Source organism: Rhinolophus sinicus, linkage group LG01 (assembly GCF_036562045.2).
Source record: "Rhinolophus sinicus isolate RSC01 linkage group LG01, ASM3656204v1, whole genome shotgun sequence".
In the NCBI taxonomy this organism is placed as follows: Eukaryota; Metazoa; Chordata; class Mammalia; order Chiroptera; family Rhinolophidae; genus Rhinolophus; species Rhinolophus sinicus.
Window position 1 is genome coordinate 115253777 of NC_133751.1, and position 27689 is coordinate 115281465.

Here is a 27689-nt window from a genome sequence, read left to right on the forward strand (position 1 = left end):
GAAAAAGAGTGAAATACTGAATCATTATGACACAGCATTTTAAATGTAAGATTAGAGTAGAAAAAGGCATCATGAGAGAAGAGGATCAATTAATCTAAGCAAGGTATCAAGGAAAGCTTCCTGGAGGGGGTGGAGTCTGGGAGCACTTAGAATTGTGTCTGTCACAATAGTTTAGTGTTTGCCAGAGGGTAAGGGGGGTGGGGGGTGGGGGGTGGGAGATGAGGGTAAGGGGGATCGAATATATGGCGATGGAAGGAGAACTGACTCTGGGTGATGAACACGCAATGGGATTTATAGATGATGTAATACAGAATTGTGCACCTAAAATCTGTAATTTTACTAACAATTGTCACCCCAATAAATTTAATAAAATTAAAAAAAAAAAAAGAAATTTGCTAAGAGAGTAGAACTTAAATGTTTTCACTAACAATAATAATAATATAATTATACTGGAAAAAAAAAAAAAGAATTGTGTCTGTCACACAGACACCATTTGATACTGAAACATTTGTTGAATTACTTTTGTAGAAATCCAGAAATAAAACATAGTGCTTGTCTAAAAGTTGCTCAGCTATCTAGAGAGGTACAGATAGTAAAGCAAAGACCATATTGCATGGTGAGTGGGCAACATGACAATGGGACACAGCATTGTGACACGGTGTGGCCTTGGCAAACTTGTTGATCTCTGTATGATATGAGTTCCCCAGTCTGTAATACAGGGATAATAATGCTTATTTCAGTGTTCTTGGGAAGAATACATTTTGAAAGGTGCTTTAGTATGGTGTCTCACATAACAAGTGTTCAGTAACTAACAAATATTATTACAGTCCAATTTCATAAATGGAAAAGTAATAAAGCATATAATCATATGCCACAAATCACAGACAGTGATTTCTCTCCCAGCAGAAACCACTGCAGGATAAATGGGTGAAGGGAACTGTGTATTGTTCCCAATCAGCTGCCTCTGGAGCTGGCAAGGATCTAAAGAGGACTTAGCCTCTTATTACAAGAGAACTTTAATATAATGCAGATTCTTTCTGAGGATACCACCATATGAATTTTCAGAGTAGAGTCTGGAAGAAACTGGTAGGTTTTTACTAGGCTGAAAAAATTGGGATGGATGAGGAAAACTACCTTGGAAAGAGGAGGGGGATCACAAAGAGATGGAACTGGAATCAGCAGTGGCAGAGGCAAGGAGTGTTCCCTAAAGGCTGATTCTAGCAATAAGGTCCTGAAGAATCCCAGTGGTGGCTTTTGCTTCCCTTGTGAGACACGGTTCATGTCAGTGGCAACTGTTCAGCTAGCCTTTCCTCCCCAGGGTCAAACTTTCGTCAGACTGAAATATTTGCCAGGAAAAGCCGTCAGTGTCCTCAAGTGAATGAAACAAGGTCAAAATTAAAGGAGCAACGGGGACAGTGATGGCTGCAAGGACAAAATGGGAGGGGGGAAGAAGCTGGGAATGAGTACCTGCTCTCCATTTAATGTTAATCCTACCAGTATGTTCCTAAGAATTTTTTATTTGTTTGCTTGTTTGCAGCAAAGAATTCAGTGATAAAATCTCAGTGGGTAGATAAATACCTGTCAAAAGCCGTACAGAATTTCCCAGGGAGAAAACTTGTATGAAAGCCAAGAAGAAAGAAAGGGGTATTTGATGTGCATTGTGGGAGAATTAGCAAGCCACCTCTCATCTCTCCAGAGAGAAAGCCCCAGAGAGGGATCTGCTCTGTGTGTTTCCAAGCGATTTCCAGACAGAGTGTTTTATGCCCTTTATGTGCAGATTTAGCTCATGCATCTTTGCTTTCGGTTTTCTTGCAGATGGACCAACAACTCCGACTCAGTTATAACTTCTCCCCAGAAGTGGAGTTCAGGCTTGTACGGTCACTCACCTTGGGCAAAGTGACAGGTTTGTATTCTAGTCCAGTGGGCTTTGTTAAAATAAAAGAATACATAAATGAGTTTCATCAGGTCATTTCAAGATTCAGAGCTGAAGCTTCTTGCTCCCATAATATCCAAGATCTAGAACCAAGATTTCTGGTATAGGAGAAGCTAAGATGTAAGTGTGGCAGGGAATTGGCATGTACATCTGTATCACAGAAGAAGCTGGAATAAGAAAAATTAACAAAGAAATGAAGTACATTTTTTACTCAATTTCTAATTAATTAACTAATTTGAAAGGTTTGCTTATTTTTTTACTTAAATTTACTTAATTTTTATCTAAAGACATTAAGGATTTGAAAACCCAATTATTGGCTTGCTCAAATCCTTAATCTCTTTACTAATTCATCAACAAATAAAAGAGAATAGAAATTGCCTACTATAATAGTGGATTTTCTTTTTTTCTACTGGAAGTTCTGTCAATTTTCATTTTATATATGGTGAAGGTTATTTATTAGGTGCATGGAAGATTGAAACTTTCTCAATGAGCTGAGTATATATACATATCTACTCAGTTTAACTTTAATTTATCTTTGTGCTTTACTCTATTTTGTCTGTTATTAATATAGCAATTTAGTTTTACTTTAGTTGGTATTTACCCAGCCTATCTTTTGTTTTATATGTGTTCTTCTGGTATTTATTTTTCTTTAAGTCTCATAGATAATCTTATGAAAAGCATACAGCTGAATTTTGTGATATCTAATCTGGCCATCTCTGTTTTACAAACTGGCAAAAATAACCCCCTTTATATTTTTGGGTTACTTACAAGGTGGGATTTGTTTCTGCCTCCTTATTTTCTGTTTGTTCAATTTTTCTTGTGATTCTATCTTGTTCTTTCTTACTTTCTCAATCCCAGTGCCATACAGAAAACAATAGCTGGAGGCATTTTAAGCAGGGATGGATTTAACACAGGAAATTAGTTGCTTACAAAATTGTGACAGCATTTATAGTGTAGATACTCGTTAGTCCTTCAGAATGACTCCCCAAGCAAGTTTGAACTGATTATTGGGGAGCTATACCTATGAGGATGTCACTGATGTTAGGCTGGAGTCCAGAGGTCACTGTGACCCCAGTACTGCATGTCAGTTCCCAAGAGGTGAAGAAGTTCTCTGAAAAGTGGTGACACTTCAAGTTACCTTGACTTTGCTGGTGAGTAGAAACAACTGAAAAGGCAGGACGATAACCCTGGTGTCACTACAGCCTTCCTGATTTATAAATGAGATACTCTATATAAATGAGATACCCCCGAATATAATGTGCATCCAGAAACCTGCTGCAGTCAGGATCTAAAAATGTCCATTTTAGTTTCCAAAATGGCCAATCAAGTGACCAACTTCTAGATTGAATTTTATTTCTTATTCTATTACCTCCTTCTACTAATAAGCATTTTATGTAGAGACTACTATTTTTGATTTACCAGTGCAGTCACTATTTTAATTATACCTCATTCTTTCCTATATTTCAGAACTTTCTACTTACCAGGTTTAATGTCCTTCTTTATGTAGTAAATTCTTTTGAATCTCTCCTTTGTCAGGTGCCCTTTGTCTGAGAAAGTTCTTTATTTCACCTTTATTCTTGGAAGATAATTTTGCCAGACATGTGATTCAATATTGAAGGATATTTCCGCTCAGATCTTGAAAGAATTATTCAGGTGCATGGAGTGAGCTCACTCTGGCTCATAAGAACCTATTACACACATCTCTGCCCAATTCTGCATTCAGTGATGTCACAATGCTGGTTTGAAAACAGCCATTCTAGGAGTGTTTACTTCATGTTGGTCAGAAATGCTACAAGGCAGCCTTCCCCGCCACTGGAGCGGAGAGCCGGCTCTGAACCCTCCCCAGCACAGCGCTGTTCTCTTGTCTCCTTTCTTCTGCTGTGGCTGTTGAATAGCTGGCTGGCAGTCTGTCCTGCCTTTGGACGTGGTGCTGACCATCCCCACCCACAAGCTACTTTTAAAGTCATCTCTTCTAATTTGGTGTTTTGTATTTTTATCACTGTGTGGCCGCTTGTAGATTTCTTTTTAAGTGTCTGATCTGATATTTTTATGTTTCCCCCATTATGCGCTAGTTCATCTACGTATCCAGTCCCTATGCATTTTTATATCTGTCTATTCCTCAGTTCTCACAAATCCTCAGCATATCAAATAATGATTTTTCTTATTCTCTCTGTTCAATTATTTTAGACCTGTACTAGATAAATCTTAGACTTTCTAACTTTATCCTCATGTCTCTTACCATAGTTTTATGATACGTTTTACTCTTGTCTATCTTACATTCTGGTCAATTTATTGAGTTTTATATTTAAATTTACTAATTCTTCATCCATGCCTAATAATCCATCCATGACTAATTAAATCCATTCAATGAGTCGCTTTTCATTGATTATGTTTTTTTCTTATTTCTAAAATATTTTGTTCTTTTTCAAGCATGCTTGTTAAGATAATCTGTTGTTCCCACTTTTTTGTTGTTGTTTCTGTCATTTTATATTTTTAAGTATTTCATTAATAGTTATTGAGCATTTGTCTCTGGTAATCCCAATATCATAAGTCTGTAGTTGTCTAAATCTGTTGTTTTCTGTTTTCTAACTCTTTATTATGGTAGCTTGTTCTCTTATGCTGTGTGTGTGTGTGTGTGTGTGTGTGTGTGTGTGTGTGTGTGCTTGCACTCATAATTGATTGAAATTAATCTGAGGAACTGTAATGATCAGAAATTGGGAATTTTTCTTTCAGGCAAGATTTGTGTTTACTTCTGCCAGATGCCAGGGGATACTACCAAATTAGGCTTATTTCAGTTTCTCACTTCAGATTTTTTCTGAATAGACACTGAGTATAAACGAACTCTAGGCTTCTGTAAGACCAAGTTTCTGGTTGAAGTCTTGGCAGAAATGTTGTTATTATTAATATGTCATTTTGTTATTATTTTTGTTACTTTTTTTTTTTTTCAATTCAGAACCACATCAGAGGTAAACAGGTTTTATGTTATTCTTTTGACATTAGGTGTCTTTGTTTTTGTTGTTGTTGTTTTAATCCACTTTTCACTGAAACTTAATGTTGAAGTCTCAGGTTCAACATCTTTACCTGGTAAGAGTTCCAAGCTTGGACTCCTACTCTGCTTCAAGATGGTTCAGGTATTTTCTTTTGATAAATCTTTAATGTTGGTATATGACTCACTGCCTTGGTTTTATCCTCTCTCTCCCAAAATTTTGCCCCAAACTTAGGATTCCTCTTTGTTTCCTGAAGCTTAGCAAGACATTAAAATATGTTTATTGGTTTTAATGAAACAGAATTACTTTTTAGGGTATATAGTCTATTATAGTCTATTTACTGTCCACTGATATGTAAGCAGTATACCTTGAGTCATTTAATCCTCATTTCAACCAAATCAGAAGAATCATGGGAGGAAAGATAATTAGGGCTATATGACCGCAATACCCAGGCTTTTCTTGTAGCACTTGCTTTGTGTAATGGAAGCTCTAGAATCATCCTCTTGTTTAAAAGCTTTTCCTCCATTAATCTTGACACCGTGTATGGCATTTCTGTGGCCTTTCTGTCTTTTGAATTAAATCTATAACATACAAGATGGAAAGGATGAAACTGTAAAGCAAGGTACTAAATTATTGACAGGTACCTTGTCGTTTTGTTTTGGATTCATTGTGAGGAAAGACAGGAAGTACTGGTTAAGGTTGAGGAAGAGTACCCAATAAAATGTCTTCATTTTTCTGAGGGTAGAAGACTCTTGCTTGCTGGTCTTTCTTCTTATCCAACTGCTGTTAAACGGATAGGAGGGTGTAGACCCACAATTAATTTCAACACTTCTGGTCTACAAAAATTCTCTAGCTGAAGGTGAAGGAAGGTGATATGAACACCAGCTTCATTTTTATGAAGGCATACTAACCCTGGGGATTCTTTGGAAGTAAGCCTCATGCATCAGAAAGAATACGGCTAGGAATGACAGATACATGAAATGGTGCAGGAGTGGATGAAATGGTCTCGATAACATATACAGTGCCACTCCACCATTTTAGAAAAAGTCTACCACTCTGTTGGACAGTTCCATTCTAAAGCATGGATTTGCAAGCACTTTTTATAGTAATACCAAGGGCAAACAAGCGTGAACAAACTATTGTCCCAGTTTTCTTTAGTACCACAAATAACATTCTACTGTGAAGCAAGAACAAGTTAGTTAATTTTATTCTTTCTGTGAAAGGAAGGGCCAATCAACTATTTTAGAGGATATAGGTGCTACATGGTACCATGTTTCCCCAAAAATAAGACCACATCTTATATTAATTTTTGCTCCAAAAGACACATTAGGGCTTCTGTTCAGGGGATGTCATCCTGAAAAGTCATGCTAGAACTTATTTTCCGGTTAGGTCTTATTTTGGGGGAAGCACAGTTTGTGTTACATATATACCATGATGCATAAACATCTTGCCCGAGAATTCCTGCGATGTAGAGATGAATCCATTAAAATAGCTGACATAATCATTGACATTAAAATTGCATTGTGGGTGTTCAGCTACGGTAAATCCTGAGATGCTGCTAGGTTTATTCCTTTGTTTACTGACATTCTTTGACTTTTAAGGACGATGTCTTGGTCTGGTCTATTGCATCAATGGGTTTAAGAGAAATTAGCATTAAAAAGAAAAAAGAGAGAGAGTAGATATTTAAAGAAGTCACCCATTTGGACAAGATTACCTGTTTCTGGAAAATTATTTGATTCTTTAGAAAATATGGAAGTGCATTTCTTACTTTGAAAGAGTATGACTGATTTATCTGTGTTTCTAAGTCTCTGTCTAATTTGGATCATAGACATTCCGATAGATTTAAAAATTTAAAAAGCTTAAGCTTGAAACGTCTAAAAAAAACTGTACCTTTTTTGTTTTTGTTTTATTTTTTTCTGGTCCTGGTTTACCCTAACTTATTGTGCCAGAATATATCACTAAATTTGATTATAAGATAAAAATCAAGCAGACAATTTCTTGGTGCAATTAAGAATTAAGGAAATTATTATTCTATTATTATTATTATTACTATTATTATTATGCCTTCCTGTGAGGAGACTTATTACTGTGCTACAAATTTATGAAGCACTTACTTTTTAAAATATGGAAGCATGTTAAAGGCTAGGTGGAAAAGAATTGTAATACAGCTTTTAAACTTTAGCTACCAGATTCTGAATAGATATTTAAATGAGATTTGCACTCAGGGAATGCATATAGAATTATTTTTTTACACAGCCAGTGTTTATTAATTCCTGCATACCTGCCAGTTTGATAGGCCAAAGCTCACACCTGACAGAGACTTTATTATTCTGTTCTGATGGCTGTTTGCTCATGTAGCTTCAAAGTTCACTTGGCCCTAAGAAGCCACATAGAAATTGGAAGAATTCCTTCGCAGCCTGAATAAAACTGAGCTAATCTGGAAATTGCAGGGCTAGCTGTGAGCACTTTCTCTTGGACTGTTAAAATGAAGAGAGTTCTGATTGCTTTTGTAGAACAGGGATCTATAATTCTCCCAAATCCCTCAGTTTTGAACTTGAAGCCTACTTTGTCTTCTGTAGCATCAGAGCATTAGTGGATGAATACCTTGATTGTTTTCATGTTAAATCATTTCCCAAACATCTTATAGAAAATGAGTTATGGCTGCCATTTTTGAAAGCACAACAGAATTTATGCATGTAAATGAAAGGTAGGTACTTCAAAGTACTCATTTTGGAAGACTTACTCTTTTTTTCTACACAGTTGGCCCTTCTTATAATTCAAATGTGATGCAGTTGCTATTAAACTGGGAAGTAAAATTATATAGAGGGAAACCTGCACAGCTTTTTAGACAAACTGACTCATGTTTGCTCTCTCTCCTGTTGTTACTGTTGTGTGGCCATGGTGAAGTCTTCTAATGGGTCGGTAGTACCTGTTGGTAAAATTAGGAAGATAACAGTTCAGTTAATTCATAGATCTGTATAAGGATTCCACAAGACACTATATGCAAATAATTTGGTATTTAGCATACACTCAATAAATATTAGTTTAATCCATTTTATATTTTTAAAGTTTGTGGGAACAGAACAGAGAACTGCTATTGTTTTCATGAGTCTGGAGAGGTAACTGGAAGGTGACTTTTAAAGAGGCACTCAGATATGCTCCAAAATGTCAGTTCTGAACTTGGGAAACCTTGAAGACTTGAGTGTGACTCACTCTCAACTAGGGCTATTTCAAGGGTATATTAAGCTCATCCCAGCTTAATCAGCAACAATAGAAAATATAATAGTTTGTGAAAACGGAAGTTTCAAAGCATAGGTTTTGCTTCAGGCACAGCTGGGTTCAGAAACTCAAATATGACTGTGGCTCAGTCTTTGTGAGTCTGTGTGTTTCTCCCTTCACTTTTGACTTTTCTTACCTCTGGGTAGGAATTCATTCTCAGGCAGCATTTCAATGATAGCAAGGTGGTATCAACAACTCCATGCTTAAATGCGTCCATTTCAGCAACTCTGTTGGAAAGAAAGCCTCTCATCTCTAAAATGTCTAGAAAAGTACTGGATTGAGTCTCAAAGGACCCTTGCATGTCAAGTGTTAATCCCAGACGATGACAATGTCCACAAGAGTGGAACACGCTCAATGGCGATGACTGGATTATGCCACCAGCTGTGGGTCTGGAGGGTTGACAGTGTCAGCTCTATATTAGCCACGTGTGTTTTGAGAACAGGAAAGTGTTATTTTCAGGAGGAAGTCGAGATATTCTCACCAGAGAGTGAGACAGACTGTGAGGAGGAGCATTAACGATAATCCAGTAATAATTCTGCTTTTTCTTCCTTGCAGTCTGCTATCTCTTTTAAGCAGGAGAGAAGCGGATGCAGTAACAGGGGTGGGCTAGGAATTGTGCATAATTCTGGGACTGCATTGTGCTTGCGTACATCAACAGTCCAAGTGCGCTGCAACTGGAGAGATAATAGTTGAAAGATGCTCTTTTCAGAAATGCATGTTATCTTCTTTTGAGCATGTTTCTAGCTTCCCAAGAGACTGCTCTGAAGAATTATTTCATTTTGAGTGCGTAGGTTTCTTAATGTTTCACCTTGTTTATGGTCATTTCTAGTTCCTTAGTAAATAAAAATATTTCCAAATCACAGCCCCTTCCTGACTCAAATCTTAACAATGTGTGTAATTTTCTCCTAGTGTGTCCAGAAGTTTCTTAATGAAACTGTTTCTCTGAGTAATAAAATATTTTGTTTGCATTAATCCAATCTGACCTACCTGTGAAATGAATGATGTACTTACCGCATCCTGAAATGCCAGTTTTAGTAAGCATCCCAACTTTCTAAATGTACACATCTTGTACTTTCTACTTTGAAGATAAGCAACTTTGAATTGTAACTGGGTTATGTGGGATTCGCTACTGTTTCTTTTAAAAATAATGAACCGCATTTCTCCCCGTGGAGAAATTCCATAGATGGTTTAGTTTCATCTCATGGAACAGAAATGTGTTAAATTTTCTGATTTAAAATGCAATTTTGTTTTGCGTTTTAAATGAATCCCTTCATGATCAGAGTCCAGACCTACTCCTTGCTGAGTGCTGCTCTGTGAAAGTCAAGTGTGTTTTTGTAAACCAAAAGCACCATTTAAACAGCATGCTCCTCAAACACTTATTCAATACAATCACTTTCCTGCTTTGCTCCGCCAATGGGTAATAAATGAATGAAGCGAAGGTAGCTATGATATGTTGTTTCCAAGTACAGATTGCCCTCAGCTGTGAGGTGCTGTACTAATCCATTTCAAGGAGGGATGGCCTCCCAAGGAAGTGCCTGGCTTTATACAGTAGCTTTGCCTGGCTATTAGCTAAGGAGGTTTTGTGTAGTCTATGGAAGCCATGACAGTACTGTCATTGATAAAAAGTTCAAATTAGTTCTCATCACACAAAAGTCACTGAGCAATATTGTGAACCATGCAGTGTGTGAGGCCACATAAATACCAAAAACAAGCAAATAAATGAACACAAAAACTGTCCCTGTTCTAAAGATCCTGCTTAATTTAAAATTTACTTCTTTCAAATGAAAATTATCAGGGTGAGATGAGGAGCATTAAAGTTTTTTAAGACTTTAAACTATCTCCTTTAGGTTATGCTAAATACCAGGTTTTCCTCACTACTCAAATAATAATATTAATGATGCATAGTATTTATAGCATATTAATACTAATAGTATAACAATAAGTGGTACTTATTAGTAGTAGTATTATTTAATGATATGCTGTGATGTGCTAGTTCTAAGTTATGTTAACTCATTTTTTCTCACGACAACACAAAATGGTTAAGTACTATTATTACTCCTGTTTCATAGATGAGGAAAGTGAGTCACATAGGTTAAGTGACTTGTGCAATGTCACAAAACTAGCAAGGGGTACATTTGCTGTTTAGAGTCAGACACTGACTCTTTCCAAGAGTATGCTATTTTAGATGCAAAAGGACAATAGGCAGGCTCACTTAAGGTAAAGACTGACCTTTGTCAAGGAAGCTACAGGCCAAGGATGTGACTACTGGCCATGATCTGATTTTAATTAGGCATTTTTCTGTTCAGACCATCCTATGTGGTTAATTTTGGTCTGTGAGTTTGTAGGGCCTGTCATGCAGACCTCCCTGAGCTTGACAGGTTTAGTATGTGGCCCCTTTGTATCCACAGCCTGTTATATAGTAAATGCCCTATAAATGTTTACAATAATAGTAATAATAATAACATAAGGAACCACCAACCCAAACCAGCTTCTTTTGTTTGAGAATGACTTTTGACTGCCTTTCAGATGTGAGAGAGGGGATTGCAAGGTAGAGGGACTACAGTTGCCCGCTCCTTGCATAACAAAGCTTTCATTTCACTCTTTCTTTCTGCTGTGCATGGGGGATGAACAGACAAGGCATTATGTAGCTTTGACTCCAGTTGTTGCTTGATAAATAGTGAAGGTAAGGATGTGGTCAATTCTTAGTTTCTGATGAAATCACCTTAAAAGAGGTAAATCTATACAAACCTACCTGACATTATTTAAATGTATGTTCTCAGGAATGAGCTGCCTCTGACAGATTGTGTCAATGTGATACTTGGTGAATTAACTAAACTTAAAGTATGAGATGTAGTCTGATTTTTAAAGATGTGAACCACCACCTCCATACCTCTCCCATTCTCAGCATGAGGTATTCATGGGGTTCAAAGACAGGACCTGAGTCCGACTTATGGTTTTCTCTCCTTGCTACCTGCCATATTGTGTTCTATGTTTCTGTAGTGGGCTTAATGTCATACAGTTAGATATGGCTAGATCTTGGATGAATGTCTCCTATAAGCTGTGTTTCTTTTTTCATAATGGTGTCTGGCAGTAAAGTGTAAAATGGGTTTGGAATCAGACAGGTCAGAGCTCAAATCCTGTAACGGTCACTTATTAGCTATGTCGCTATGAAGTTCACCTCTCTGAGCCGCGGTTTCCTCGTCTGTAAAGTAGGAGCAATAATACTTCCTTTATTGATTAAGAAGATAAAGAGATAATGTGTGGCACATAGTAATATTTGAAAACAGAAGCTATTGTTAATAAGATCATACAGTCATCTGCCTGATTTTTCTTTGGCTGATATCCCTTTTCTTTGCTAATGGCACTGCTATTGATTGGTTTACCCTTTGCCTGAGGGATCTGGGTCAGGGTTATAAACATCAGTGTTGACAAGGTGATGAAGTGAAGAGGATCCAAGCTAACAGTAATGAACTCTGCAGCAGGCTTTTAGTTACCTCTCCTAAGCTTGGGGGGCGGGTGTGGAAGCATCTCATTGATCAGAAGCTGAAATGAACAAGTGGGACCAGCCCAGACTGAAATTCTCGCTGCTTTCCCCTGGAAACGGAGAGGAAATTAAGGCACAGAGAGGGTCAAGTGGCCACTACTTATTTAGTCTACTGGGATTTTATTTTTGAAGGATGTCATTAATGATAATAAATTGAGTATTAAAACAGGTTAAAATAGCATGAAACTCATTTCCACTTAGGGGTGACTATGGGACATCCACTTCTAGGAGAGATTTGATCTGAATCCCTGGATTTTCCATTTTACTTCCACAGAATTATTACCAGTGAGCAGTGTCAGTACTCGACACCCGTAGCCAATGCACTAATGTTCTTTTGCTTGATAAAGAGCCACATTGCTTGCTGTCCAATGGGAAGGAAACATAAGTAGCTCATTCTCCTGAGGACATTTCTAGTTTGAGATCGTCCCCTAAAATGAATTGCTGCCTATTCTAATCTGCTCAAAACCTTGAATATATGCTTTGTCTTTTCCATTTATTTCCTCACATTTTACAAAATTCTTCTATAGAATATAAGCTATGCATAGACCACGTCTCTCTTAAAAGATTAAGATTATATAAATGTTTTGAATTAAGAATACTCTTCCCTAGCATTATTCATGGATAATTCATTCAAGGTATGTCTTTTGAGTACCTATTATGTACAAGGCAAGATATTAAGTGAAACTGAGAAAAATTTTAAAGAGGTATAGCCTAGGAATTCTTATTTCCAAAGTGATGAAACGTATATCTATGGAGATGAGATATGAAATGACTATACTATGAATAATTTCAATGTATTACACAATCGAGTATGCTTAGGATTCATAAGAGGGAGGGACCATTTCAGCTGAGATGATCCAGAATGTGTCAGAGAGGAGACACCCCTGACTCTAATCTTGATGCACAGATTTGCACTCAATAGATGGAGCACATCTGGGAAGGAGGAATGGCGTGAACCAAATATGACAATATGAAGGCAAAGACGGTGCTGTGAACAAGCAGTAGTCCATCTTCAGATGGACCTCTCATTCATGCAGAGATACTGACAGAGAGGACTAAGAAAATCTCAGCTGGTAGCATATTACGGAGGGCCACTAGTGCTCTGCAAAGGAGTCTTTGAAGATGGGAGAAGCCATTGATGGGGACTCTTGTGATCACAGCTGCTGTTATCTCTTTCTGAGTGACAGATCGGATGGGGAGAGAGACTGGTGTGGAGATTATGGTAACATCTACCCTTCCGGTAGGAAAGGACAAGAGTCTGGACTGGGGCATAACCATGGAACAGGGAAAGAGGTGCCGGGGAAGGTTATGCAATAGGAATTGGAAGGTTTGCGTAAATCACTGGATAGGTGGATAGCAGTATAAGGCGGACTAGAAAGGAGAGGCACACAAGAACAGAAGAGTTGTAGCTTTGGGCACTTGTTACCAAAGGAAATCCACCAATTCTGGTCAGGCCTGAGCCCATGTTTACGAGATTGGGTGCCACTGTACAATGCATTATACAGCTGGTATACACCTCCTTTAGGTCACACTCCAGGGCTGCTCAGCTGCATCTGGATTTGTGCAATCCCTATCATCCAGGACAAGTAGGAGAGCCACAGACCATGTCACAGGACATGTTGATGACACTCCAGTTCAGAATCCTCACAGTGGCGATTCCCACATTAGTCAACCGCTTCAAGAAGCGTATCTCTCCCACACATGTTGAAAGTTCCCTGACTTTTATTTCTTATCTGTGTAGATAGTTGTTTCCCTGGGGAAGACAGAGATCTTTGAAGGCAGGAACCTCCTGTTATCCACGTTCCCATCACCCCATCTGGATGCACAAGCCTTCATTCTCTGTCTGTTCCCCATGTATATTTACAATGCAGTTGTTTTCATGAGTGTATTACATATCAAGTGACTGTTTTCAATTCAGGAGGAAAGTGCCTGTGTTCATATTCCTCATTTTATAATCCATACTGGGGTGAACAACCATTCTGGTCTGCCAAAGATAGAGATTTCCAGGGATGTGGGGTTATCAGTGCTAAAACTGAAACAGTGCTGGGCAATACTGGGCAGTCGGTCACTCTAAGCCACACTTAGTTTAGGGGTTTGCAATAGGTTAATGGAACTTGACTCAGGGGTTGTATGCCAGATGAGCAATTTGACCTCACACTTTTCACAGTCACAGCTAAGCCCAGCTGCCATCGTCCCAGCAAGTGCTATAGATGGACCCAGGTGAGTCTGGGGAAAGAGAGTGAACCAATCAGCCTACCATATAACACTTACTAAGCCACTGTTGGATTGCAGACCACAGCAGCTAGATGTCATGAGACGCCTGGAGAAGGGTATGAGGTTGTTTCTGCCCTAAAACCCCAGTGAGCTGGGTGGGGACATAAAATTGCACATACGCGGTGATTACAGAACAGCTGATCTCTAACTCATGGAAAAGGAAAACAAAGGAGGTGTTAAAAGTAAAGCCATCTATAAGCAGGATTCTTGTCCTGCATGGTGGTTCCAGGTCCTTGTTTATGAACACACCATTTCAAGCTGTATTGAGCAGTGGTGTTGTGGGGACAGAGCCAGGAGTGCAGTTTCCAGGCTCTCAGCTTCATGTGGAAAGGTGCTGGCTCAGGTAGTGAATGGTCATCAACTATGATTGGATGGCCATCAGCTGTGGCTAGTTGGCCATCAGCTGTAACCAGTGAACCATTGGCCACTAATATAACTGCCATGTCTAAGCTAGCAGCAAAAGGGGGCTAGCAAGAAGATGGTGGCTGGCAAGCACAGATTGCAGTTAGCACGGTGGATTACAGTTAGCAAGGGGTTGGTTGTTGGTTGGCAGAGAAGTGGACGGAAGGTAGCAGATCGTGTGGATCCTGTTGCCTGTGTCTGCAAACCAGCCACCAGTGAGAATATAGTGGTATGATTCCCTCATCCATGGCTCCATTGGTGTTCCTTTTTGGCCTCACCATATCCTGCGTTCTTATGTGGGGAGTGGGAGCTGAGAACCCTACCTGCCACCCGGCATGACAGCGAGCAGGGTACAGTGACAGCCAAAGCTCTCTGAAGTGTGGTGGAGCAGTTTGTGCATATGAACAGTCAGTCTCAGGAAGACCAGGAGGAGCAGCTGCTGGAGAGCTGGATTTCCATGGAGGGGTGGGAAGACATGGACAGTTCCCCAACCAGCACAGGACGGAGAAAACAAAGGTCATTGTGGCTCTGTGAGCTGGGAAGTTCTTGCTGAGGCAGCCTGAATGCGGGACTTGTCCCAGGAGAAAATGCTTGCTGAGTACTCCATGGGGCTGAGGTCAAGGTTGTTGTGGGCACAGAGTCCCAGAGAGTGGTTTCCAGGCTCTCAGCCTCACATGGAAAGGTGCTGACTCATGTAGTAGATTGCTGTCAGCTATGGCTAATTGACCATCAGCTGTAAGCAATTAGCCAATTAGCCACTGATATAACTGCTGCAGCTGTGTTGGTTAGTCAGTCGGTCGGTTGGCAGGCAGAGAAGCGGACAGCAGGTTGCAGGTCATGTGGATCCAGCATCCAGTGAGATTATAGTGGTATGACTCGCCTATCTATGGCTCCATGGGTGTTCCTTTTTGCCCTAGCCATATCCTGCATTCTTATGTGGGGAGCGGGACTAGAGGCCCCACAGACTGCCTTGCACGACAAATGGTGCAGCGAGCAGGGTCTCCCGCATGACAAATGGTGCAGCAAACAGGGTGTGGTGCTGTCCAAGGCCTACTGAAGGATGGTGGAGCATTTTGTGTGTGTGAAAGCTCAGCTTCAGGGGGCCTATGAGGAGTGACACCGGGAACAGGAGGCGCGGTCTACCTGGGAGACTCAAATCTCCAGATGGCACGCTGCCCTGTTGGCCAAAGCAAGCGTCACCTTCCTTTTGGTGACCTGCTGCGGCCGTGGGCTCCTAGAATTGTGGACATCTTACTTGGAGGCTTCCACCCACTCAGACACCTGGCACGGCGAGCAGGATTCTGACCAGGTAGGAATGGAATCTGACTCTGGGCAGGAGGACGTGTGGCCCCCACACAATGTGTGTGGTGCCCGGTGGCCACTGTTCTCAGGAGTTGGACCCCAAGGAGGTGTGGGAGGACATGGATGGCTCTCCAGCCAGTGTGGAGAGGGCCCAGCAGGCTCTAGCTGAGCGGTTGTCAGAGGAGGCGAAGGCTACAGCCGACCAAGTGGGCTGGATGTCCCTCATGGCCTTGAGTTGCAACACGAAAAATGCGCTTCATGAAATAGCCCAGGTGCCGGACCAGGTGCCCTGCTTGGAGGTGCTGGAAGCCCGGGTCCACCTGTTAGAACAGGGGCCCCACAGTGGAGACTCTGAGGCAGAGGCGGAGGAAGCAAGTGGAGACAATGTAGCTCCCAACCCCCAAGCCTGGCCAATCTTGAAACAAAGGGTAAAACATGAGCAACCTTTGGGCCCGGGGTTGTTGCTGCCGGCAACACAGCTGTGACTGAGTTCACAACCTATACCTCTTACACTCCCACTGAGTTGCAGGAGCTGGGGAGGCGGTACTGACAGTGCCCTGGAGAGCCAGTCTCGGCTTGGCTACTAGTTTATGGGATGAGGGAGCAGACAACATTCTCTGCTCCCCAGGAGAGATGGAAAAGCTAGCCTTCGTGACAGTGCATCTGTCCCTGTGACAAAGGTTACAGAACTGCCATAGGTTGGCCCAAAACCAGGGCAACCACTCTCTAATGGAGTGGCTCACTGCTGCGGTTCACATAGTATGGGGACAGGCTGGCGAGCTGCCAGACACTGTGAGTCAATGGCAGTCATATACGGAACTTACTGAAATCATCCGTGAAATGGGTGTGAGGTGCTATTTTCAACCCTAGTATGTGGGGGCCGGATGATGAGCTTTTTACAGCCAGCATGAGAGATCTGGTTTTGGATACTACACCTGCAAGTGCTTTTGTATCCTTGGTTGCCATTCTTACGCCCTATGTGGGGCGGTGGATCCATGAAGTTACCATTGCCATGGCCACCCTAGGGGATGTTGAAAGTCGGAGGCAAAAGAAGTTAAGACAGGAGGTCCGAACAGTCGAGACCTGGAAGCCCAAATCAAAAGTAAAGGGGCTAGGTGGCGGGCCTCAGAGAGTCACACATGCACAATTGTGGCGTGATCCCGTGGCAGCAGGGGTTGATCAGGAAAAAATAGACCAACAACCCAATGCACTCTTGTTGGAACTTTGGAAACAGTTGTGTCCAGAACAGCAATTCTAGGAAAACCTAAAGGAGAAGTCTGGGAACGCGACCCATGTCCCTCTAGGACTTCATGCAGCCGCTTGAGGCCACCTCCTTTCAGCTTGATTAGGGGTGGGGCCAAGGTACCCGGTCAGAGGGGATGAGCAGGGACCGGAGGCCCCACGTGGAACTGTCCATACACTGGTCCCCTTCGAATGTGCAGAGGGTTTTGGCCCTAGTTGACACTGGCGCAGACTGCAGTCTTGCTTACGGGAACCCAGAACTGTTCCCCGGACCAGCAATCTGCATTGATGGCTATGGGGGAAAGACTGTGACTGTGAAAGCTGTTTCCTTACCACTGGGTATAGGAAGGCTTTCCCCTCATACCTACAAGGTTTATGTCTCCCCTGTTCCGGAGTATATTGTAGGGGTGGACATGCTACATGGCTTCAGTTTACAGACGTCGGTAGGAGAGTTCCATCTCCAGATCCAGGTGGTGAAAGCGGTGACACGCGGGCATGCTCACCACCCTCCTCAAGTGTTGCCACAGCCCCGGCGCATGGTTACAGTCCAACAGTACCACCTGCCAGGAGGGCAGGAGGAGATTTGTTGTACAATATTGGATTTAGAGAAGGCACATATTTTGAGGCCAATGCACAGTCCCTTTAACTCCCCAGTATGGCCTATCAAGAAGTCAGATGGGACTATGCGAATGACTGTTGGCTATACGGAGTTAAATAAGACGATGCCACCTTTGCATGTGGCAGTGCCTTCAATTCACGATTTAATGGATTGTCTGACTGTCTGCCTGGGGACATATCACAATGTAGTGGACTTGGCCAATGCTTTTTTCTCCATTGACATTGCACCCGAGTGTCAAGAGCAGTTTGCTTTTACGTGGGATGGGCGGCAGTGGACTTTTCAAGTCCTTCCACAAGGATACTTGCACAGCCCCACTATCTGCCATGGGCTTGTGGCCCAGGATTTGGCACATTGGGATCACCCGTCCTCTGTGGCCTTGTTTCATTATATAGATATTTTATTAACATCTGATTCTCTTTCAGATTTAGAACAAGCAGCTCCTTCTCTTCTCTGCCACCTGAAATCACGTGGCTGGGTGGTGAATGAGGAAAAGATCCAAGGCCATGGCTTATTCGTCAAGTTTTTGGGTGTTGTGTGGTCGGGTAAGAAAAAGGTCATATCTGAGATGATTGTTGACAAAATACAAGCCTTTCCCCAGTCGACCAAGGTCTCCCAATTGCAGACGTATTTGGGTCTGCTAATATATTGGCGGGCGTTTGTACCCCATTTAGCACAAATGGCAAGGCCCTTGTATAACATGATAAAAAAGGGGGCCTCATGGGATTGGACAGAAGCTATAGAGCAAGACTTCATTGCCACGAAACGGGCAGTGCAGCAGGCACAGGCTCTGCAATTAGTAGACCCTGGCCGCCCATTGAACTTCATGTTCACGTAACCCAAGAGGGGTATGGATGGGGCCTCTGGCAACGGCAGGAGCATCTCCAGTTGTCAGTGGAATTTTGGTCCCAATTGTGGAAAGGAGCAGAAGTCTGCTACTCTCTACTAGAGAAACAACTGGCTGCTGTGTATGCAGCTTTAGTGGCCACAGAAGCCATTACAGAAATGGCACAGGTGTTGATTCGAACAACCTATCCCAGCCAGGGGTGGGTCTGTACGTGGACCCAGGGACCCAAAATGGGTGGCACAGACCACCACCCTCGCCAAGTGGGGTGCTACTTAGAGCAACGTAGCACACTTAGATCAAACCCTTTGATCACAGAGCTACAGCAGGTCCTGGGACCTGTGGAGGTTGTAGCCCAGGCTGAGCCAAGTGCTCTACCTAGGCGGGAGGACTTGGAGCCCTCACCCTACAAAGAAGGACAGCCCCCAGTACCTGAGGGTGCCTGGTTTACCGATGGTTCTAGCCGAGTAGGTGCAGCCATTTGGACGTCTATTGGTGTGCAGCCCAAAACGGACACTATTTGGTTTGATACTGGGATGGGCCAGAGTAGCCAGTGGGCTGAGTTACGGGCTATGTGGATGATAACCAGCCACTAGCTCGGGCCCCTAGTTATTTGTACTGACAGCTGGGTGGTGTTCCGGGGCCTAACGTTGTGGCTCCCTACATGGAAAAACCAAAACTGGTTGGTGGGACACCGTCCACTCTGGGGTCAAGCCATGTGGCAGGACCTCTGGGACCTAGGGCAGAGAAAGGAGGTGACCCTAATGCATGTCACAGGTCACTTCCCCTTAGTGTCCCCAGGTAATAATGAAGCAGATGCCCTAGCACAGGTACGATGGTTAAAACAGGCTCCTGCCACTGATGTGGCCCACTGGCTGCATAGGAAATTGCAGCATGCTGGAAGCTGAACCATGTGGCAGGTAAGCAGATGCTGGGGCCTGCCTTTGAAATGGCAGGAGATAGCAGACGCCTGCTATGACTGTGCCATCTGTGCCCAGGACAGCCCCCAAAGGCGGAGGCTCCCCTGGGAGACACAGCAGATTACGCGAGGGAGGGTGCCCCTCACTCGCTGGCAAGTGGATTACATTGGACACCTGCCTAAGGCCCGCAATGCGATGTATGCATTCACAGCAGTGGACACTGCTATGGGGTTGATGTTTGCTTGGCCATGTCTGGCTACAGATCAGCGGCATACAGTGGTCGGTCTTACACGGCTGTGCACCCTCTATGGGCAACCCAAGTCATTGAAAGTGACAGGGGTACCCATTTTACGGGGTAAGAAGTGCACCGCTGGGCTGCCAGGATGGACGTACAATGGTTGTTTCATACCCCGTATAACCCACAAGCCGCTGGCATGATTGAACGCTACAACGGCCTTTTGAAGCAAGGTCTCCGGGTGTCAAAACACCTTCCCACGATGCGTGACTGGGCCTTGCATCTATGGGACATCTTGAGAATCCTGAATGAGACACCATGGAAGGGAGGGCCCATGCTAGTAGAAGCTCTGCTTCATCAAATGGCCGCTCCCATTCAATTACAAGTTACCACAAGTGAGACTGTTAAAGCCAGGCTACGGCAGAAATGGAAACATTTTGCTGCCAGCACCCACATGCTTGAAAGCAGGGGAACGGCAGCAATGGACTTGGCCCTGGCAGGTCAAAAGTCCCCACTGTCAATGGTTGGGCCTGATAGCCCCATGGGGGCTGGTTTGACTTATGGTTTGTAAGTGACGTCAGGGGTAGTGGCTGAGTGGCCACCATAAGTGACTGTAGTATATGAAGTTCCCGACAATGGGATGATTTTGCGGGGAACCTATGTGGTCTCACTATGGCCTATTATGGGGTCCCCTGTTCTGTTACATATTGAAACTACGCAAGGGACCCCAAGCACTGCCATAAAGGTCTGGTACCACAAACCGGGAAAGGTACCAGTGGCAGTGACCCTCCTTTCCCAGAACAAAAAGCTAGCATGTATCCTCCCAGATGGAAGGGATTTGCCATTGTTGGTTCCTAAGACTACCGTTTCTTTTCGTCCATAGGTGTCAGTAGGCTAATATGGCACAGGGACTCTTGTGGAAGATGCTTGTCACATAAATTGTGAGGCGAGACCCTGCAGGGGTGGAGTGTGGGGACAGAATCCCAGAGAGTGGTTTCCAGGCTCTCAGCCTCACATGGAAAGGTGCTGACTTGAGTAGTAGATGGCCGTCAGCTGTGGCTAATTGACCCTCAGCTGTAAGCAGTTAGCCAGTTAGCCACTGATATAACTGCTGCAGCTGTGTTGGTTAGTCAGTCGGTTGGTTGGCAGGCAGAGAAGCGGACAGCAGGTTGCAGGTCATGTGGATCCTGCCTCCAGTGAAACTATAGTGCTTCTAGTGAGACAGTAGTGGTATGACTCACCTATCTATGGCTCTGTGGGTGTTCTTTTTTGGCCTAGCCATATCCTGCGTTCTTATGTGGGGAGCGGGACTAGAGGCCCCACAGGCCACCTCGCCCGACAAATGGCGGAGACAGCATGGTGTCCTGAATGACAGTCGTCCCTCACCGCCAGGACAGCCCTGGCGAATGACTATGGACTATGGGAAATTGCCTTCCATCCCTAATTTAATGGATCGCTTGACTGTTTGCTTGGGACTGTGCCACCATGTAGTGGAACTGGTGGATATTTGCTTCCTGTGTCTTGACCGGCCGCCATCGAGAATATGTAAGCACCTTGACTGTGAGCCACTGTTGTTCCAGGATTGTACCCTGCGAGGCCCAGAGAGATCGGCAGTGCCCTGAGAGCCCTGGCTGTGTCCAGGAAATCTGGCTGTGCCCAGAGAGAGTGGCAGTGCCCTGAGAGGCTCTGACTGTGCCTGGGGAGACTGGTGGTATCCTAAGAAGCCCAGGAAGTCTGGCTGTGCCCAGAAGGACTGGTGGTACCCTGAGAAGCTCTGGCTGTGCCCAGGAAGTCTGGCTGTGACCAGAGAGAGTGGCAGTGCCCTGAGAGCCTGGCTATGCCTGGAAAGACTGGTGGTACCCTAAGATGCCCAGCAAGTCCTGCTGTGCCCAGAAGGACTGGTGGTGCCTGAGAAACCCTGGCTGTGCCCAGAAAGCCTGGCTGTGTCCAGGATATTGCATTCACCCCTAAGCTCCTCACACCGGGCCCCTCGCAGAAGACGCTTGTTGCGTAGATTGTGAGGTGAGACCCAGTAGGGGTGGAGTGTAGGGACAGAGCCAGGAGTGCAGTTTCCAGGCTCTCAGCCTCACATGGAAAGGTCCTGGCTCAGGTAGTAAATGGCCATCAACTGTGATGGATGGCCATCAGTTGTAACCAGTGAGCCATTGGCCACTAATATAACTGCCGTGGCTATGCTAGAAGAAAATGGGGGCTAGCAAGAAGATGGTGGCTGGCAAGTGCAGATTGCAGTTAGCATGGCAGATTGCAGTTAACACAGCAGATTGCAGTCAGCAAGGGGTTGGTTGTTGGTTGGCAGTGAAGTGGACGGAAGGTTGCAGATCGTGTGGATCTTGTTTCCTGTATCTGCAACCCAGCCGACCATGAGGATATAGTGGTATGACTCCCCTATCTATCGCTCCGTTGGTGTTCCTTTTTGGCCTCACCATATCCTGTGTCCTTATGTGGGTAGTAGTAGCTGAGACCCTGCCTGCCATCCTGCAAGACAGGTGTCTTTTCATTAGAGAGGCACCATGAAAGTACTTAGGTGTCAGATGCACGTTGCAGTAGCTCTTCTGGTTCTCTGAACAGGAAATCTCATGTGCATCTTCCATACCAGCAATAGCTCCCATTATCTTGGGACCTGCGGTGTTTACCTCACCATGTTGTGGGAGGCAGGGACTCGGCGATGTGTGTTGGTAGAGTGATTCTTTTGAGATATCAATGGGTATTTTTATACACAGGAGCCAACTTAGCTCTTTGAGGATAATGTGAGGTTTCAAGGTTGAATTACCTTTTCTTATCACTCTGAGGACATCAATGGTTTGAACATGCATGTCCCTGTGTTTTGCATATGTCTACATAGTTGCTTTCTACAAGTTGCCTTTTCGCTGTTTTGTCGTTTGATCTCCCTCATTCCCATTAGAGGACTTCCTTAGACCTCTGAGGATCCTGGGCTTCATCACATATATGAACAGTGGCTAGAAAGCATCGATAGGGAGCTACACTGAAGGATAGGGCTGGGCCTTAATGAGAGAAACTCCCACTGTATCTTGAGGATGTTCTCCTTGGAACAGGCATATTTCCTAGGGAAGTGTTTTCCAGTCTCCTCTTTGGGGAATTTCCAAAAGTCATATTGGGCAAGAGAGCTGGTGGGTTTCCTTACCTGCTGGGGAAACATCCCTTTCCTTTCTTGTTTTCCTCCCTCAGTGAGCATCCCTAGCTCACCAGTGGCCGCTCTTCTCACCAACCTGTCATGATCTCACAGTATCGTCATACCTATTTATCAACTTCTTCAGAAGCTAGGTGTAATTGAAGTTCAAAAGTGCAGGACTGGAAATATTTTCTTTTTCTCTAGAATTTCTATCTTTGTGAGGAGATTGGTGCAGAATTGGCTGAGAAAGAGAAAAACAGTTTTGGATGCCAAACCTTTCAAATGTAGAAGCCACTTAGTTAGTCAGGGTTCAACCAGTAAGAGATAACAGATGGCATTTATTGCAAAGAATTGGTTTACGTGATAATGGAAGCTGGGTATGATGTCTGATATCCATGGGGCAGCCATGAGGAAGTACAGGCTGGAATTCTCAGTTTCCTGATTATGAGTCTGGGTACGATGTCTGAAAGGCTGGGGACAGCCATGAGGAAAGGCAGGCTGGAACTGTCAGGCATGTGCTGTCCATAGGTGCAATTTCTTCTTCAGAGAAACCTGAAGAGCCACTCTGCTGTTAAATCCTTGCAGCTGATTAAATCAGACCCACGTGGATTATCTAAGATAATCAGTCAACTGAACATGGATTTTAGTCATTATCTACAAAACACCTTCACAGCAACACCTGGACTATTGTTTGAATAACAAGGGAGGGTAGCTTAGCCAAGTTGACACAGCAATGGACCATTATACCGTCTCCTCTTTATTTTAATTTTTTATTGAAGTAAAATTCACATAATGTAAAATTAATTTCACATTCAGTGATACTTAGTACATTCATAATGTTGTGCAAATGTTACTCCTATCTACTTCCAAATATTACCCTGTACCCAAAGCAGTCACCCTTATTCCCCCTTGCTCTTGGCAACCACCAAGCTGTTTTCTGTTTCTATCGATTTACCTGTCTATTCACGAGTTTTCATATAAATGGAAGACTGTAATGTGGGACCTTGTGTGTCTGGTATTTTTCACTTAACATCACTTTTGAGGCTCAGCAACATGGTAGCTCATATCAGTACTTCATTCCTTTTTATGATTGAGCACTATTCCATTACATGGATATAATCCATTTGTTTACCCATTCATCTGCTAATGTCATCTGGGCTGTTTCCACCTTTTGGCAATTGTGAATAGTGCTGCTGTGACCATGCATGTACATGTACTCGTTTGAAGACCTCTTTTCAATTCTCTTTGGTATATATCTAGGAGGGAAATTGCTGCCTTTGGAAAGCCATCACAACCAAGCCTTAGCGCCGTGGGGCCATTCAGGGAATGCTGCATTGTCACCTGTGTTCCATACACTGCCCACTCCGTCATACAAAGAGGTCTTTTGAGAGCACTCCTGAGTGGGTTTATGTTCTTTTATTATTAGTTTCAGGTGTACAAAACAACATAGTGATTAGACATTTACACCCCTCACAAAGTGATAACCCCAACATGTCTACTGCCCATCTGACACTGTGCATAGTTATTACAGTACCAGCAACTGTATTCCCTATGCTGTACTTTACATCCCGTGACTATATACTTTTTAAAATTATAATTGACGTTAAATATTTTGAAGACGCTCCCTGTGTGCATCCTTAAGCAGGTAAACATGCTGCCACTCTTTACCCTCCTAGGCCTCAAATACCAAATAATTAGGGTAAGAACAATCACTGGGTACATGCCTAGGGTTCTCTGTAATGTGTGATTAAAGGAGATTTGGTAGCAACCAGACTGGGGACACGTAGTAGGATTGGAGGACTAGTGTATCTGTGTTCATAGCAGCTACATGACTGAGCAGCTGCTTAGAATCACTGCAAATTCATTGTCTTTGAAATGTCATGGTCTGCCACATAATCTTCGAAGAGTGCTCTAATGTAGAACAACACATAATTTTGTAATATGAAAATTTTATAAACTTTGACTTTGAAAATCCTGATTCTAAAGCAGATCCCAAAGTCATTTTTAATACTATTTACAAAACAAAACAAGAGAAACTGAAAGCCAGTTTTGTTGACCCAAATTAAAGAATTCTGGGCTGTAAGTAAAAATACTTTTCAATATCTGAAAAAAAAAAAAAAAGTAACCCTGAGCTTTATGATATCATGAGTTAAAATATTGATATGTATTTGAAAATTATACTTAAGCTGAAATTTGGATATTTTCTGATATCTTACTGTCATGCAGGGTATCATGTGGGGTCTCTGGTCCCGCACCCCACATAAGAATGCAGAACATGGTGAGGCCAAAAAGGAACACCCATGGAGCCATAGGTAGGGGAGTCATACCGCTATATTCTCACTGGCGACTGGATTGGAGACACGGGAAGCAGGAGCCACACGATATGCAACCTGCCAACCGCTTCTTTGCCAACCAACCAACCAACAAACCAACCAACCAACTAACCCCTTGCTAACTACAATCCGTGCTTGCCAGCCACCATCTTCTTGCTAGCCCCTATTTGCTGCTAGTGTAGCCACAGCAGTTATATTAGTGGCCAATGCCTCACTGGTTACAGCTGATGGCCATCCAATCAGTTGATGGCTATTTACTACCCCAGTGAGCACCTTTCCATGTGAGGGTGAGAGCCTGGAAACTGGACTCCTGGTTCTGTCCCAACCCTTACATTTTTAGCCTATGAAGTTGCAAGCTCTCCCTCCCTATTCACTGGGCAGCATGTGGCCATTCTGGCTACTCTTCATTTTTTTTCTTTTTTTTGACATAGTAGAGAGAATATGGGATTTGGTGTCACACGCCACCAACTTCCACTGTAGCTTGGGTTCTGAAATGTAATCACTTTGAATATCCTAAAACCACTTGGATAAAAATCCTAATTCATTGTACTTTAAGGAAAAATTACACAAAGCTTTTAGTTTCATTGTAGGTGAGATTGAAGAAAATTTGGACTCAAGGTGTTGGCCATTCCATAGGCTTTAAAGAGGAGAAGAAGAAAGATATCTAAAGATGTGGGTTCATGAATAAGATTCAGGATGTCCAATCAGGGCATCTCAGTCAACTCTGTGCTCTGTGGTAAAGCCTGTGTTGGAAGCTTGCTCAGGACTCATCCTCGTCTGACCCTGTCAGAGGCTCATGGCATTATCATTTTCTGTGGCAAAAAGCTTTCTTATGTGCTGCTTACATTCATCTTGTATCCTTATAATTGACTCATTGTGAAGCTTTGGTAAGCTTTAATAAGACAATGATTTTCTTTTGTGAGGTTGGGGAAGAAAATTTCAATCAAGGGAGGCTTGAAGATGTGTTGACCTATGTACAGAGTGGGTGTGATGGTTCATTTTGTGTACCAGCTTGACAGGTGCACAGAGTGCCCAGACATTTGGTCAAACATTGTTCTGAATGTGTCCAAAACTGGCCCTAGTCATCTAAATGTCAATAAAAAAAAATGTCTCCCTCATATATAGACGAGATATGAAATACACATCTTTTTGGGGGTCTGCTCCTTGAATCTCTAGAACTCTACCAGTCACATCTAAGTTATGAGCAATTGCAATTTGCATTTCACCATGTCAGTAATATTGAAAAGCATTGAATTCAGATTTTCAGCTATTGTCTTTCAGCTCATGGATAAATATCTTCATTGGTTGTAACAATGTGAGAACTCTTTCTATATGGGACTTCTGTAGACAGTGAGGGAAGGGTTTAACTTACTTTCATATCTCAGTTAGCAGTCTCACTCCCCAAATATTGTCACCAAATGTATACTTCTCAATTGGGAGAGAGCTGCTTATTTATTAATAATCAGCTAGGCCTCATCTGAGTGGCTGGCAGCACTGAATTTTGCCCAGGTTGTAGAGGCTGAGAACATGAGCTCTGGCATCCGGGGGCCTGAGCCTTAAGCTCCGCTCAATCACTGTCTGGTAGAAACCTGAGTTCCTCACTTTTTTCTGGGCCTCAATTTTCTTATCTGTAAACAGGAATAACTATTACTACTATCAGGATTGTTTTGATACCTAAATATTAGTGTGTGTGTGTGTGTGTGTGTGTGTGTGTTAGGTATTTGCACACACACTGCTTAGCCCACAGTCACTGACTAACATTTAGAAGCTCCATGGAGGCACAGTGTTACAGAAGAGACATCTGAAAATGGAAATGGGAGAAAGAATTCCTGTGAGATTCAGGCCAGAAAGAAAACTTGGCCTCCTACATCTCTCTGTTTTACAATACCTTTACTCTCTGTGTGGGGTGTCCCCTTCTAAAGACTAAAGACTGAATTCTGTGAAGCCAGGAACTAAGGCAGTACAGGTAGAATGGGAAAAAAACAAACAGGCAGGTCCAGGTGCTGAAAAGTCAGGATCATGTGTTTGTTTTCTTTTATCTGTAAGGTGATGGAAAGCCCTAGGTGGTTTTAAACAGGAAGAAAATAGAATTCTTAAATATACCAATGTTTTGGCTTCTTTACCTAGAGGCCTCTTTTCTAAGGTGTAGTATTATATTTTTGATCATGGAGTGCAGTACGTTCTAGTCATATACTCAAGTGTGCCTATATGATATACCTGGCATGTATTGATTAAAAGAAAATTCAAATATGCTTCTTCTCTGGCACTGCCGGTGCCAATGATTGCTAGGATAAAGATGGCAGCAAGTGCTTTTCTATTATCACTATATCATATAAGGTTTTTCCTCTTGTCCAGTATATTATTTTGATTTTATTAAAGTATTTGAGTGATTTAAACTAAGAAAGTGTTACCTCCATTGTTATCTCTGCTATTTCTAGGATGATGGGAATAAATAATTTAAAGAGAGTCATTGTTATTTTTAATAGAAATACAGCTTCAGTCTTTCTATTAAAACTATCAGCTACTGAACCCAGCCATGTGCTCAGGTTAATTCTATGGTATCTGTGATCCACAAGGGGAGGACTGGTGAGTGTTAGAAATAATACACACAGAGTTCAACACGATCA

The 27689-nt window shown here is 42.8% G+C and overlaps 1 protein-coding gene across 2 annotated transcripts in view; it reads left to right on the forward strand.

The window, feature by feature from the left end:
• The window catches only part of CNTNAP5 (contactin associated protein family member 5), an 807958-nt gene that overhangs the window by 751410 nt on the left and 28859 nt on the right, over positions 1 to 27689 (forward strand). For both annotated transcript variants that reach the window (XM_019749551.2, XM_019749552.2), the window contains exon 21: positions 1816 to 1903. In XM_019749551.2, the coding sequence (XP_019605110.2) occupies positions 1816 to 1903 (88 nt within the window). The remainder of the gene's footprint in view (positions 1 to 1815; positions 1904 to 27689) is intronic.